The 15,920-nt window shown below is 48.3% G+C and overlaps 2 protein-coding genes across 4 annotated transcripts in view; one reads left to right on the top strand and one right to left on the bottom strand.

Moving 5' to 3' along the window:
- The window catches only part of Dusp10 (dual specificity phosphatase 10), a 41,020-nt gene extending 27,028 nt beyond the window's left edge, over nt 1–13,992 (bottom strand). The window contains exons 1-2 of one of the 3 annotated variants that reach the window (XM_006988612.4): nt 13,680–13,992; nt 10,694–11,545 (exon numbers count right to left, since the gene is read on the bottom strand). In XM_006988612.4, coding sequence (XP_006988674.1) covers nt 10,694–11,504 — 811 coding nt within the window. In that variant the 5' untranslated portion in view covers nt 11,505–11,545; nt 13,680–13,992. Of the gene's footprint in view, nt 1–10,693; nt 11,546–12,702; nt 12,953–13,060; nt 13,572–13,679 lie in introns of those variants that run through there. The other 2 variants (XM_076548140.1, XM_076548139.1) reach the window with 2 other exon arrangements.
- Nucleotides 13,993–14,404: 412 nt separating this feature from the next.
- LOC102907060 (uncharacterized) lies at nt 14,405–15,242 on the top strand. Its single transcript, XM_016007066.3, has one exon. It carries the CDS (start codon nt 14,405–14,407, stop codon nt 15,107–15,109), a length of 705 nt encoding a protein of 234 aa, XP_015862552.1. The 3' UTR covers nt 15,110–15,242.
- Nucleotides 15,243–15,920: the final 678 nt, after the last annotated feature.

Here is a 15,920-nt window from a genome sequence, read left to right as displayed (position 1 = left end):
GACTTCTATTTTTCTGACTAAAGATGCTTTATAGTTTTAGATTTTCTTTCTTGTCCCACTATCCCCATGATGCCTTGCACGTACCTCCCTCCATCCCACCTCTTCAGGACCTGAGGTGATAACACTTACAGTTAGCTTTTGAGCTTCCATGTTTCTAATATATGAAGCTGGGTGCCTGATCCAGAGACAGGAGCCTGCCTAAGAGCATGCTACTCTCAACACGGGTTCCTGGGGCCATTTATCTACCCACTCCCTCCAACCCCTCGCGGTATCTCAGCCTTGGACTGCAGAAGCGGGGAGAACAGAGGTGAGAAAGGACAAGAAAGGAGACGTCAAAACCCAGCAACCAGGCAAGAGTTTGATGGTGTGTCTCTGGGGGTTTATCTCAGAGAAGTCACAAGCCTGATAAGACAGCCAGGCCTCATACATAGGATGGAAAACTTGTAATTAACGTCCCAATCCCCGCTAACTAGAGAGCATAAGCCACAGACCTGGGCACTCAGGGATGACATCAGAGGGACCAACCAACCACATGCTCTGCTCACCCACTCTAGCTTTACACCTGCCTTCCTTTTCCTTTGTCTGGTGCCCACTATGGAGAGTGGGATATATTCATATTTAGCATCCTTACAGATCTATATTATTCAGATTCTGAACATTTAAAAATAAACTAATTAGAAGTCCTATCACAAAATGCCCAGGTTCCACCATGTACCAGGTCAAGGGCCTGAACCTCTGAGTCTTAGCCACTGGTGTTTCATGGCACAGGACACTGACAGTACAGAAATGCTTCATAAATACGAGAAATAACATCGCCATTTCAAAGTTTCTCTGACCGAGTTACCACTAAGAAACCAAATCAAAACGAACAAGAAAAGCAAAACTTTCTGACACATTATAAGTTAACGTTTCCAGAGTCCGGTGTATAACCTGGGTTAAGATCGCTTGCAAAGTTAGCTGTAAGGACAGAGCAGGCCATTTTCACCTGAGGATAGCTAAGGAAATGGGGGGAGGGGAGAGGCATTTAACTGAAGGCACCTCTGAGATAAAACAACAGAGAGACCCACGGGCCACTTTTAACTAGGAACATGATAGGCCTGAAAGGTACTCAGACCTAAACATCCAAAGAACAGCTATGGCTTTGTCCATCCAGTGCTGGGGATACACCAAGGTCCTGCCCATGCTTCTAAATGCTTTACCACCAAATGCACGTCCCACCCCTGCTCTTTCTTGCTCACCCCTACCTCCCTGCCCTGGGAATTGAACTCAAAACCTGGTACAAGCCAGTCAACTACTGGATGGTACATTAAAGCATCACGTTTAGAGAATCATATGTCTCATTCTTTTCAAAATTTCACCATTTAAAAAAAAAAATGTAATGTCCAAGAAAATAGTCCCCTTTTCTTCAGTAATGATCGCCTAGGAAGTTTCGTCTAGTCCTATTATTTCAAGAGGGAAACAGTGGCAGCTCAGTCTTGAACCCTGGGGCCCAGAACTCAAGCCTGGCAGCTGAGGTCTGTGGCTATCACCTCGCATCTTCAAGTTATGGCTTTTTCCCGCCACTCCTCTTGCCCCGCCCCCTTTCCATGCGATTTCTTTTTCTTTTTCTCTCTTTCCAGTAGCAACATCTGGTACTATTTAGTGCAGCAGTAGTGGACCTCAGGGCCATGACTCAAAGGGTGTGAGATTATTCCTTCCATGGAATAAATAGAGGGTATGGAGCTGGGCAGCAATGTCCTGCTTCTTACTTCAGGCACAAGATAAGGACGGCGGAGTGCCTACCACAATCTGTGAGATACATTAAAGACTCTCACAAGCAAAGGGGGCCTGACACCACCCCTGGACCAGACATGTTTCTTCAGACTTGACATTAGAAATGGGCAACAGATGCCCAATGGGGTCCTACTCATTTTGTAAAACAAGAAGGCAAAACCCTTCCCGGAAATACAAAGACCAGTTGGACTTCGTTTTGCTTTCCACGAAATTCAGGCCTGGGGTTGGGCTGTGAGGAGGCTTTTCTCATGAATAAAACATTGAAGAAGTCAGATAATCTGTTGAACCTACACCCATTCTCCTCTGTAAGACACCTCTACTTTGTCAGGGAAGAACATGGATTTATGGCTTGCTAGTGATGTACTGGATGCCAAGTTGACAAGGGACAGACTTGTGATGGCTCACCTGCGCTGTCAACTTAACTGGATTGAGAATCACCTTGGAGACATACCTCTGATGTGTCCCTAAGGATGGTTCAGAAAGATGTAACTACAGAGGGATGGCCCCATCTCGTAGGCTGGAGGTCTAGACCATGTGAAAGGGGACAAAGTCTAGAAAGCCCAGCAAGGGCAAACAGCTTCCTGTTCCCGCCTCCTCACCACGATGGCCTTTACCCACTCAAACTGTAGGCCACAGGAGAGCCTGCCTCCCTTACACTGCTATCTGTAGGGTGTTTCATCACAGCAGTGAGAAGTGTAACAGATATTTATGATGTAATTTCCTTTATCTCCTGTGAAAGCTCCAAGAGGGCACAGCTTATTTCCTATGCAAAGTAAATTCAACCTTCCCTTTCTGTAAGCCACATAGAATATGGGTCCTGCTGCCGCGAGGGGATACTGATTTACTAACTTTTAGGTAATGATATCTGATACAGGTATATTCTCAAAATGAAAATGATGCTAAGATTTTGTTTTTAGGTTCCAGATGAAAACATCTAGAGAAAAGATATCATGATCAGAAAGCATTAGCAAGCTGAATGTAAAACATGCCTTTTATTTATTGTACAATAAAAGTTTTGTTCTTCTTTTGAGATGGGAATTCAACTACCTACAATAAAATTTGAGAATAAATGCAGAGCTAGAGAGGAGGTTCAGAGGTTAAGAGCACCGTTTGTTCTTCCAGAGGACCTGGGTTCAATTCCCAGCACCCACATGGCAGCTCACAACTGCCTATAACTCCATCTCCAGTGGATCTGATATTCACACAGACATATCTGCCAACAAAATACAAATGACCCTAAAATAAAAATAAATAAATCATTTAAAAAAGAAAAGAAATGCAGACTCATTGTTTGTTTTTTTCTTTAATTTTTCTGAATTAGTAAGATCAGAATCTAAGTCAGTAACACAAATGGTATGTGGAAACCAATGAAAATTTACCAAAGAGGGATTGTGATGGTTCATCTCAACCACCACTTTGAAGGGACCAAAAGACAAGCCTCTGGGCATGCCTGCGGATGGCCATTTGATTAGGTTAAATATACTGGGAGGACCCATTCTAACTGTGGGTGTCAACACGCCTGTGGGGTGGGGCGGGCGTCCCGGATTGGAGAAAAAGGAGGAGACAAGGTGCTTGCAAGCATCCGAGCTCTCTGCTTCTGGGCTGCAGCTGTGACATGCCCAGCTGCCTCAGGCTCCTGCCGCCATGCCTTCCCCACCATGATAAACTGTATGTACCTTCAAGCTGTGAGTTACAATGAACCTTTCCTGGCTTCAGGCTAGAGCACCTTCTCATGGCAACAGGAAAACTAACACAGGGACCTTCACCATTTAGGGGACACAAGGAAGGCTCAGGAGCCAAAGAGAACTGCGTTTGCATCCTGGCCTCCTACCTCAGTGGCACTTGAAAACATAACACAGGCTAAAACCCTGCCCCTGAAGCGCTGTGCAGCTCGCCTGTTTACCTCGTGTGTCCTTTTTCTCCGAGAGGACACATGGTAAAATTAAACACAGGTCTTGTTCCTATCAGAAACACATCCTAAGCAGTGCGGCTCAGATGACAAAGTTCCACTCTGGTGCACAGTGGAGCCCTGTCTGCCCCGCACTGTGGAGGCACAAGGAGCATGCAATAGTTCCCTTTCCACTAAAAAAACAGCAAATTGTTTCTTTTCAGGCCACGGCCTTGGGAAGAAATTCTGTAGGCCCATAGTGTACTTAGAGAAAGTTAGAATCATTCTGGAAAAAGAAAGCTGAGAAAAACACAAAGATACTTAGCAGAACATTTCCTAAAGATAAACTATTCCCTAAACAAACTGGGGGATAAAGAAAACACACACACACACACACACACACACACACACACACACATTCCCCAGCTTCACATAGTACCTCACACAAGAAGGGACTACTAGCAGTTATGAGACCTATGATCAAACCTTTCTACTCACCAGGTTGTACCACCATAATGCCACCTGCCTAAGAGTTGTTAGCATCTGAGATGTTGACTGTATTTTAGTTTGTTTGTTTTTGTTTTTTGCTTGAAACTCAGGATCAAACCCAGGGCCTTGTACCTGCTGAGCAAGTACTCTAAGCTTAGATATCCCTTTCCCAGCCATTTACATGCATGCATCTTGGCGTATTTCTTTTAATCTCTTCTTTAAACATTAAGTTCCTTAGAAAATAGGATTGGATCAATGCTAATAGCTGGCCCATATTCCACGACCCAGGTAAAATCTGAACCATGTGGTACTGGTTTCCAAAATCCTTTGACTTAAGTCTTTTATTTTTGTTGTTGTTCTGATTGAAAACAAAAAAGGTTAGGTACTACTATTCAAAACCACTAAGTAAATTATTTTATTTCATGTCGTGCCCTATACACTGGATGTTGCTACGATGTGATAATCATGTACACATATATATCAGGACCTGGCAAGACCTATTTTAGCAGCAAAAACCAAGGCTGTGGAATTAATCATGCACGTGACCTTGGATTAGTCATAAACCTCTCCAGGCCTCATTTCCATAACTGCATAACAAGCTTGAACTAGATCGACAGTTTTCCAATTTCCCTATGCAGTAGATTCATTTGGTGAGCTTTTCAAAATCCTGGCATGTGCAGGCTGCACCCTAGACCAACTGAATCAAAATCTTCGGGAGGGGGCACCTGATAGACTGTCATGTGTCAGCATGAGCCGCCCTGGGGAGCAGCCACAGAATCAACGACCTTCCGATTAGATGACCATTCTGAGGATCAGAATTTCTATCCCTAAGCTGGATGTATGGCACATGTCCATAATCCCAGCACTTGGGAGAGGAGTCAAGAAGATAAGGCTAGCCTGAGCTCCACAAACAGAGTACCTTTAGTGTGGAGCTAGCCTTTGCTATCAAAGTGGATGAGGTTGCTTAAGCATTGCCATAAGGATCTTGGAGGATGGAGGTGACTGTTGACCACAGCAGCAGATCTAAGGAAACATGTTCGGCTACAAAAGGCTCCCTGGCCTCTGAGGGTCTCTGCCCAGGACCTTTTCTGCCCTTGTGATCTTGTCAGACCTCCCGATGGGCTGTCCCAAATCGACTAAGCAAGGAAGCACACCTTTCCACCCTTGTCCCTGCTCATGCCTCCTAGAGGAACATGCTTTAGAGCTGGGTGGGCTATTTTCCTGCCACCTTCCTGCCCCCTGCTCACGTTTGTACCCGGCACCCAGAACTACCAGAGTTTCCTGAACTCATCTTTGACAACCCAGGTGGCCGAACCCAGGTCAGTTCACAGAGTCCTGGGTTGAGACCAACCTGCCCCTTCCCTCTGTTTGAGTTACAAGAGCATCTCAAGGAACATGGGGCCTGGCGAAGAGAGACCTGGATGGACCACTCTTTATACCCCTCCTCTCCGTTGTCCCATACCATCGGGAACTATCCAATCTCACAGTACAGTCAACCTAAGCCTCTGAGAGGTCACCCTGGAGGGGTCACACGAGCTCTTTAGATATATGCACTTTAGTCTCTTGGAAAAAAAAAACAAACCCAACTATAAAGAGCAAGGGGAAAAAGATAGGTGTGGGAGAGAGGAGCCTCAAGTCCATTTGTCTTCCACTTGCATTGCAATGAGGCAGAGGAGGGCAGGCCAGTCTGTGGTCCTTCAGGGGGAGCATTCAGGACCCGCTCAGAAAATGAGCCACATCAACTCCTCTTCTCCTTCCCTCATACTCCAGCTCCTCTACGCCACTCAGGGCTGCAGCAGCCCACACCCCCTCCTTCCATCTACCCTTTTATAGTCAGACTACAATCCTCTTTCCAAAAATAAATCAAGGAGAGGCCAGAGAAAACAAAGTTGAAAAGTTTTATACTTTCACTGTTCTATCCAGGACATGAGCTGGGCAGATTTACCCGTCTCATTTTCCTAAACTCCCTACAAATAAATAATTCTAGGGTATGCCCAAATTACTCAGCCTCTTGACCCAACATGTTTGTGCAATTACTTGGCACAACTGTATGCTACTTAAATTAGGTAACAGTCACCAGGTTATTTTTAGGCCCTAGCAACACACACACACACACACACACACACACACACACACACACACAGAGAGAGAGAGAGAGAGAGAAAGGGGGGGGGAAGCGCTATACCTAGGTTGTTATACTCCCTGGAGAGAAGAGCACAAACTATCTTTTGACGGACACATTTCAATCCACAGAAATAATGTTGAGCTACATGTAGGGACACACACTGAGCTCGGCTGAACACTTTGCAAGCCATTGCTTGTTGAGTTCCTAAGTGCTGTTGTGTGCCCCCCTTTCACAAATGAGAAAGCCAGGGAGCTAAAGGCTTAAGCAACCTGCCCAAGGACGCTGAACGGAGGAACCAGGAAACCTCAGGCCTGCTGATTCGCTGTTCTTCCGACATTTGTCCACTTTTACAGATCTAGTGTGTGGCATTTAGCCTTGAGTACTAATCAGGAACTCAGAAAAGCAAGAACAAAGTTAAGTTCGAGATATAGGTATGTCTTAAAAGAGCATTATCACATCCCAGACAAAGAAAGGGGGATATAGTTCTCCTCCAAAAGAGAGCAGAGTAAGACTATTTCACAGGTCTCTAATTAAAGCATAGTCATCCAGTGTCCTGCAACTCTGCACTGCTTCCTAATGCATATTTCAGAATCAGCTTTGACCAAGGGAAAATGTTAGGCCAACTTTGCTCTTTGTTCAGGAGTTAAGTGGAAGGTTTGGGGGCTTTTTTTTTTTTTTGGAGGGGGTATATATGTAATATGAACTTACATATTTTTATATGACTAGGTTTTTATGTACATGCCATTTTTACTTTGAAAAATAGTTCAACCATGTTTGCATATTTTAATAGGAAATATTTTCAATATGAAAATGCAGAGTGGAGAGCAGGAGCAAGTTTTTCATGTGGATCTAACTCCCTATGTCTCCCCTCGTTCTACAACCAACTTTTAAGCGACTTCTCAGTCAGTCATCTGCAGTCACTACAACCCCACACACCCCCTCAACCCCTCTGGTAAAAGGGGTTGTAAAAATCCACAGCAGACAGTCTATCGTTGCTTTGCAATGGCATGAAGCATGTACAGGCCTGGCCTCTGACATACCATGACACAGGCAGAGACAGAGGCCCTGAGGGGTCTCCTGGACTGGGAGGGAAGCTTTTCCTCAGACTCAAGAGCCAGTCATTAACAGTGGCATTCCACATTTGAAGAATACTCATGGGCAGGTATATGACACGAAGTGTTTAGCAGGCAAAATGTCTATACTACCCTGTAAAATACTCCCAGCTCCATTAAATGTATAATGCTAACTCTAAACATTAGACTACTGTCTGATATAGAATATTTCAAAACAAAAGAAGGGAAGGCAAACAGGGAAATACATGTTTAATCTGACTGGTAGGTATGAAGGTGTTTGTTGTATACTCTAATACTTCCCTAAATGTTTGAAATTTTTGATCATTAAATTGTAAAGGCCTAGATTGCTCTGAGGGAGGGGAGTGTGCCCTTCCCACATACATAAAGGACAAATTTTCCTGAACCCAGTGTTGTTGAAATGGAAGATAACCTTATAAACACGACAGCAAAAACAGCAGCTCTCATTTTAGAAGGTCAAGGATTGTCAAGCCTTCTTTCTTAGGCCAGAAACCAAATTGCAGTTGATTAAGACAACCAACATTAGGTGGAAAAGGATGCAGCTCTTTCAAAGGCTGAATCCCTAAAGAGCTATTCATTTGGATCACTAGATGAAGTTGATGAGAAGCAAGGGTCTGAGGCCCCCTTCAGTGGGTAAGAATGAGACATAGACTCGGACCTAGGTCATAGCAGGGCGGAGACTATAAATTAGACCAGTAACTTAATCCAGGGGCTTCTGTGCCTCCGATCAGTTTCACCCCAACCTGACACTGCTTGACTAAAATGGCAACCCAGCCGCCACTGGACTCAGACAGGCAGCTCCAAAAATGGAGAACGGGGCACTGGAACTGAGGGACATAAAAGTTGGACCGGGAGGGTAGCAACCAGTGTTTACAAACACGAATCAGAGTCTCAGAAGGATCAGGCATCTCTGAAAATAAATCAACAAGGCCTGGGGACTTCCGACCATATATTCTAACCATCTACTCCCACCCCACCAGCCACATGCTCCCTACAAAATTCACTCACTCCAAAATGGTACCATTCCCAAACTAGCTGAAATACAATCTTAGATCACCAACAAGGGGAGTCCTAAAATAAACCTCAGAAGACAAGCCAGACCAGGATGCTCTGCCTCATCCACTCAAGAACCTAGGAGAAGCTCCACACCATGCTTGGTGAGAGAAGCTCACCTCATCCTTCACCTCCAGGACGCTCTGAAATTAACCTCTGGTTTGACCAGACAGGAGGGTAACAGAGAGACTCAATAGACCATCTCCTTTTCCTCTTCCCTAACTTGGTCCTGAATTTAGACCATTCCTCCCAAAGGTACCAAACTAATAATGATACCAAAGAAGACAACGGAACCTAAACTACATATTTTCAATAAAATTCCAAGATATTTGAAGGAAAAATCCCCCCCAAAACTACAAATAACCCAACCTCTACCACCAGAGCGTCTTCCAAGCTGGCCGCCACGGTGTCGCACCAATCCGAAATGACGAGCCCTCAGCGCAGCTGCCCAGGGCGCCTGGTGGTGAGGTCAGCAGCGTGTCCAGCCCCGCCCCACTGAGGCAGTCTTAACTCTGACACTGATGCGCAAGCCCAGGCTGCAGGGATCCTCAGAAGTGTCTATAGGAAATGGGGAGAGGAGCCCCTTCTTCTTCACTGGTCCCCAGAAGAGACATTTCTCAGCAACTGATGGGCCACCCCTTTGCCCACCAAGCTCCATAGCAAGCGAGAGGGTAGGATCCACTACAGCTCACAATCAGCCCCATGTGCAAGTTCAGAATCATCTTAAAGTGAGGGACTTGCTAACTCTTCTTAGATTACCTATACGAAAAGGGCTGATGTTTACTAAACCTATCCCGACTACAGGAGGAAAAAAAGAAGCCTGAAAGCTGTTTGTCTTGGTTAGCCAAGACAAAGTGTTAAGAGTTGGGGAATTTGTAGATGGTGTTTTCTCATCTGCAAAAAAAGACAAGACAAGATCACGCTGGGAGAAGACCAGTGGGGTGAAAGCCATTCGGGGATTCTAAAAGTCAACCAAACAAGAATTCCGAAGTAAAGACCAGAGCCACACCACAGAACCCTGACACACTTGTGACTCTAAGGAGACTTACTGCCACCATCATAACAGTGCCCTAGAATGGAGAACCCACATGTCCCCAAGGAAAGCTGTGTCTTTGTGACAATTGTCTGCCAAGACAGCAAAGGAGCAGAGAGTGGGAAGGAACACCGCAAAGCAAAGGGTGACTACGCCATGCTTCTAAGAGCACTGCCCACTACAAAAGTCACTTGGGAGAAAAGAAGCATGGGTAGAGCTGTCCCACCAAGACAAATCCTTGCTTGCTTACCTAAGCAGCCTGTTCCAACTTCAACAGGAAAAGCGCTCAACGGAACCCAGCAACACTGATGATCAACACCACTTTAGGACATTGAAGATGTGACATGCCCCACTCCCCAGTGGCTCAAAACACAAAGGTGGTTTCCATCATGCCCAGGTAGACATTATCAGAAGAGTAACGCTTAGAGCCCAGAAGGACGGTGTTGGAAGACAAAGATGAGCAAGCGGGACGTGCCCAAGGTCAGGGCAACACTGTGTGGAAGATCAGAGAAGAGAGGGTCGTTCAATCCTTTTGGGGGTTCCAACCACCACGTTAGGGGAAACTGATGCGTGACTCCTTCTCGGGAAGAACCAGAAGCCAACTGTTGTCAGGTAACACCAGAGAGAACAAAAGGTTGTAGGGCAGTTCATATCTCCATCCCCTCGGAGCTTTCCTCAAGGAATGGATGTATTTGGAGAAGTCACAATTTCAATATGGCTTTAAAACAAAATTTTCTGCCCTCATTGAAGATAACTTTATAAACAATGTGAAAGTCAAGATAATCAGACTGGTGAGAAACAGTGAGAGTTCCTCACACAAACAACTGGCACCTGCAGATTTATTTACTGCCTCTTTTGGGCCATCAGCATTAGTTAGTTCTTGAGGAACACAGACTTTCCAACCACTCACAGACTGAAATAGAGCTCCCAGAGAAGCCCTGACTGAGATATACCACCTTGGCTGTACAAAGCATCTTTTGAAAACCCTCTCAGGTGAAATGTCTTAGGCAAGACAGAAGTCAGATCCAGGCTGGGAATTCAGCTCTGGATATCAACTCATTGCTACTTGGATTTTCTTACTATACTAAAATAAAAAGAAATGGAGAGAAGAAAAGAGGACTGACTATTTTGGTTCATGGGGTCTGGGAGGGGGAAAGAGAAGGCTGCCACTTCTCAGAGAACCACAGGAGGGAAGCTAACTGATCGGAATGGTATTTGGGAAAGGAGTTGGGGGTCATTACCTTTCAACACCACGGGCTCTTTGCCTTCTCTCTTCAGGGATTCGAGGACTACGTGAAGTGGCTGGGACGGCGTCACTCGGCTCGGCTCATTCGTATTCTCATCATAAACTATAATTTCTTTGGAAAAGATCCTCTTGAAAGAGTCTTTGCCTTCCCTACAGGAAATCAAGTCTAAGACAGTGATCTTGCCCTGCTGCAGCCTCCGCCGGCTGATCTTATCGGCACAGTTAATGTGGACAGCTCCTTGGATATGACTCTTGTTGTACTCCATGAAAGGCCTGCAGTCAATGATGACAGGACCCTGGCTGGACAGGTGACTCTTGCTGCATTTGGTCATCTTCTTCGCCAGGTCATTGGGGTAGATGATTTTGATGCTGGCTAGCTGCTTGGGAGTCCCTGACACAGGGCTGCCCACCCCACCCGCTGGACTTAGAGAGCCTGTGTTCTCACTATTATTGACCATCTGGTTAGCAGGGCAGGTGGTCGAGGTTCCTATGGCGCTGGTGGCTGTGCCTGCTGCAATGGCTTGAGTCTGGGTCTGGTGATCCTTGTCGTAGGTTGCCACAGTGCAGCAGCTAGTACTGCTGCATCCACAATTCAGGGAGCGGGCAGAGCCGCTGGATGAGGGCATATACGTCAGATTCGCAGCCTTGAGGGTCACAACGGCGGTGGCAATGGCAGGAGGGTGGCTATTACTGCCTGGGGTGGCAGAGCCAAGGTAGCTAGAGTCTAAACAAAGGTTGAGATCCTGAGGTCGGACGGGCCTAGACAGTGTCACTACTACCCTGTCGTCTAAAGGAGATGGAGGCATGAGGAGGCTGAAAACTGGCAATTCAAGAAGAACTCAAGAGTCTGTAAAGAAGGGGAAGAAGGAAAGAAAGAATAAAGTCATGTGACACAAAAGGCAGTCTCATCCAATCCCTGGGAAAGACTTCTGCATATCTCTGAGCAAAGTCAACGTCCTCCTCTAGGTGCCCTTGGTCATGATACTATCAAAGCCTGAAGTTCACTTTGATGCATTCCGAGAGGATGCATCCTTGAGGGACCCCATCCATTCTGATGCTAAGTGGAGGGTTAAAATTGGAAGTGATGTTAGAAATGGTAATGGGCATCCTTTCATAGACGGGAATCAAAGTTCAGCCTTAGCGAAGGTAAAGGCACAGGGAACTGGGGACAATGAAGACGGGCAGGGAGGCTCTTACATTTATTCTGAGCCTCCTCTCCTGGGCAGAGGTATATTTCACCTGTGATGGATGCATTTGTCCTCCCCTGCATGAATTCTATTTCACTTCTCTACCCACTGCCAAGGCAAAGAGATAAGCAAGAGCCCTGTCAGAGCTCACAGAGAGCCACAGAAATGAATGGCAGCTAAATTTGCATGGGGCAGATGTCAACTTTCTGCGAATCAGGAATGTATCTTCTTAAGTCAATCTCCGGGGCTAGGAGCTAATCTGCCTTCCGTTCTGATGGCTCCTTTGAAAAGCTCAACACAGTCCTATTCAAAGCTTCCATGTCTTCTGTGAGCCTCTTCCAAATCAAGCCGTATGTCCCCCTTTCACTGTGAATAACTGTCCTAAAACCAGGTCCCCAAAGGAATCAGGTCTGGGACCCCAACCCAGGCTGACCCATAACCCATTCTTCCTTGGCCCCACTTACCCTTACCCCTCCTTGTGCTGTGCCCCTAAGCAAAGAAGGGTTTGGATGTCATCCGGGTAGTACAGACTCTGCATCTCCATTGGAGTGGCAACTCTCAAAGATTTTTTTTTCCCAGTCCTAGACTGATATTCGATTTCATGAGGGCAACTTCGCTTGTCCCTTCACCACAGACAGGCTAATTAGGAAGCTGAGACGTGGTGCCCACAGGGGTTACCTCTGCCTCCCCTAGGGTGCCTGCAATGGGTCACTTCCCTCCTCTTCCTGGGCACAAGGCCACCCTACAACACAGCTAGAAATCCTCTACTAGACATGTACACAGCAAAGAAAGCAAACCCCAAGCAAGAGCCACTCACCTAAAGGAACTTTAAGATTTGTCTGGAAAAACATCATAGATCATCGGTCTACTCATGACCGTCACCGTTCTCTGACACCGAGCCAAAGTGTCACCGGCGGAATCCACACAAGCACACACAGGAGCACGTACCCACCCGGGTCGGCATAGCCCCACTGACTCAGGTTTCTCTCACCCACCTTTGGATGGGAGCAAAGGATCCAACCTCCTGCCTTCCTCCGTCCCTCCCCATCTCACTCCCTGCCTTCCTTGCGTAGTTTTTTTTTTTTTTTTTTTTTTCAGAGCGAGTACTATTCCAGAAGCTTGACTGTGTCCCAGCTAGACCACGAATGCAGTCAAAGTCTTTGCTATTGTGTTACCTGGTAGGGGATGTCCGGGATCAGTAGCCCATTCCTTAGGAGCAGGACCCAAGAACGTGTTCCCAGAGACAGGCTGGGACCCGCACCTCCACACAGAGTGCGCGGCTCGCTCACAGGCACAGAGTGTGCACCGAGATCTGCATCCTTGCAGCAGATAGCTCCAAAGCCATCCAGCCTGGCCCGGGGAAACCTCCCACAAAAATAGCGCTTTCCCCCTACCCTGTTCCTCGCTAGGCTCCCTTCTACCACTAAACAGGGACAGGAGGAAAAAAACCAAGTGGTTAGAGAGTGCTCCTTCCCCACTCCTGGGGCACTTAGCATCCCCCTTCCTCGCCACCGCTGAGCATCAGCAAAGCCTTGGGCTTTGAAAACTGCCACAAAGCATCTTAACGGAACCCAAACTCATTTTCCCCCTTCATCCCAGGGGAAACAGACCCAAGAGCCTAAACCTTAGGACCTTCCTTACCTGATGTGGATCTGTCTCTGTCTCTGTCTCTGTCTCTGTCTCTCTCTGTCTCTCTCTCTCTCTCTCTCTCTCACACACACACACACACACACACAAAACCACACGGGACCCTCCAGCCTCGGGCTCTGAGTGGCCGCGAAGACTTCCACTTACTTCATCAATAAGCGCAGCCCTCCACCATCTGGCGCCCGCTCTAGCTATGCGCTCGCGCAGTGCGCCCCCATTCACTCAGCTTCATTGATCCCCAGCAGCAACACAGAGTTACTTTCTCTTTTGCTACAGCGTAAATGTAAGCTTCGGAGGGGGCGGGGCTGCCGCCGAGCGACGTCGCACTGCGCCAATGAGGATCCAGAGACCGCCGCCCGCTACCTCACAGTGGCCTGTGGCCAATGGGCGGTCGAGGGGGCGGAGAAAGAGGCGTGGCCCCGCCGCGGGACGGAGGCCCGCTCAGTTGCGCTTGTGGGTTTGGTGTGTTAGAACGCGGGCGGTGATGTCATTGGCAACCAATCAAAAACTTAAAAGAGCCAGCCCGGGCCCGCGCGGAGCAGCAGCTCTCTATTTACATGTAAACCTAGGCGGCAGGACGCGGTTTAACCCTTCCCGGGACTGAAGTGTCAATGGCTTGCGCTGGCCGCTCCGGCTGAAACTGGTTCTTCCGGCGCCCCGGACCCTCCCACGCCACCTGGTGCGGACACAGGCCTCGCGGGGTCTCCATTCCACCTCGTGACTCCGGGTGGGGGCTCAGAAGTGTCCGGCCAACTTTCCCGAGGCCGGAGGCGACTCGAAGCCGGGTCCCTCCATGGCCGTGACAGCGCCGCGCGGGACGTGAGCGCGCACAGGGCTGGCCTCCCCGCCGCCCCGCTCGGCCCGGCCCGCAGATGTCGCTGCCTCTCCGGCTGCCCTACTGCTCTCCCGCGCGGCGGCTGCGCGCCGTGCTCCTGTTCCCCTACTTCCGTGCCCCGATCACTCCCCCGCCGTCCCCGGCCTGTGCGCAGGAGCCCGACTCGGAACCCGAAGGTGGCACCCAGGAGAGCTACGCGGAGGAGGAGGCTTGGCTCTACTCCGGCAGCCACTGGGGGCGCGTGCTGAGAGGCAGCGTGGGCGCCATCCCGCAAGGCTGGGCGTGGCCGGGCGCGCCGGGCATCCAGCAAGCGCCACAGCCCCGGCACTTGCCCCCACCCCCGCCCTCCGCGGCCCCGGCGCCTTCCCCTGACACCTCCCCGATCGCCGTGTCTTGGCGCTCGCAGTCCATCCGCCCCACGGTGCTGGGCCGTCGGCCCTCGCTAACGCAGGGTACTCGGCGAGCCAAGGAGCGCCAGCCCGGAACTGCAAGCGCGGGAGGGAAGGAGCCCGAGCCTAGGGTGAACAGCCAAAATGAGGGGCGTTTGAGGAACGTGGGGGAGCCGACACCTGCTCTCCCGGTTCCCCGAACTTTGGCCTTTAGAGGGGTCGCTGGTCGCAGCCTGTGTTCGGGGAAGAGAAGTGGGAAGCTGAGCAAGCCTGCCAGCACCTCGCCAGAAAAATATCAGGGAAGCTGCCGAAGAGTGACCCTGGAGTTCAAAGGAGTGGAAAAGCCTAGATGAACTATGACGAAGATGCATCAAAGAATCCTAAAGCAATAGAGCTTTTTATACCTCCCCACCCCTCCTAGCTCAGAGAGGAAGACCAAACTGTGAAGTAATTGAAATGGAATAAAACATTATCTGCTCTGTGGAAGGTTCAGCTGTCCTTACTAATGGGAAGTGTTAGAAGGCATGCCTTAAACCCCAGGCATTCTCTGGCCATTGAATTAAGTGTCCATCTAGGAGCAGAAGGTTCCAGCCATCACCTTCGCTGGCCCTCTATCAATTGACAGTGATCTCCCTTGAGTTCTTTCACACAAGTGCACATTGGTGTTGCAAAAAGATTATTGTGTAGCCCTTTTCTAACCCAAATACGCAAATAACACCCCCACACACACACACACACACTCCTGAAAGCCAGCTCATCAGTGTCCAGGACACACCATTTGGTCCCTAGATCTTTGAGGACCAGCAAGGTCAGCCTATCAAGTTAGGCTGTATGTACTTTCCATAGAGGCCAGAAAAGGTCCCAGACAAACTCAGTCGCCTTGTAGACAAAATGTCACAAACTATCCCATTACAGTTCCTGGAGGGAAGGAGGGCCCCTATTTACGGTTTGAATCCTAGGTATTGAGTCTGACTTTTGTCTGTCCAACCAGATGCCCTGTGTTTATCTGTGTATCTATAAAACATAAATTCCCCCGCCCAGGAAAAAAAAGAGGGGGATGAAAAGATACTTGTGGGAGTGATCGGGGATGGTGAGGTAGGTTCTCTGTTGGTTAAAGACATTAGAAGGCGGGTGTTTGCTTTATAAGGAAGGAGCCTCCGCATA

The sequence above is a fragment of the Peromyscus maniculatus genome, chromosome 11, assembly GCF_049852395.1.
Source record: "Peromyscus maniculatus bairdii isolate BWxNUB_F1_BW_parent chromosome 11, HU_Pman_BW_mat_3.1, whole genome shotgun sequence".
NCBI lineage: Eukaryota > Metazoa > Chordata > Mammalia > Rodentia > Cricetidae > Peromyscus > Peromyscus maniculatus.
This window is presented reverse-complemented; position numbering and strand designations above follow the sequence as displayed.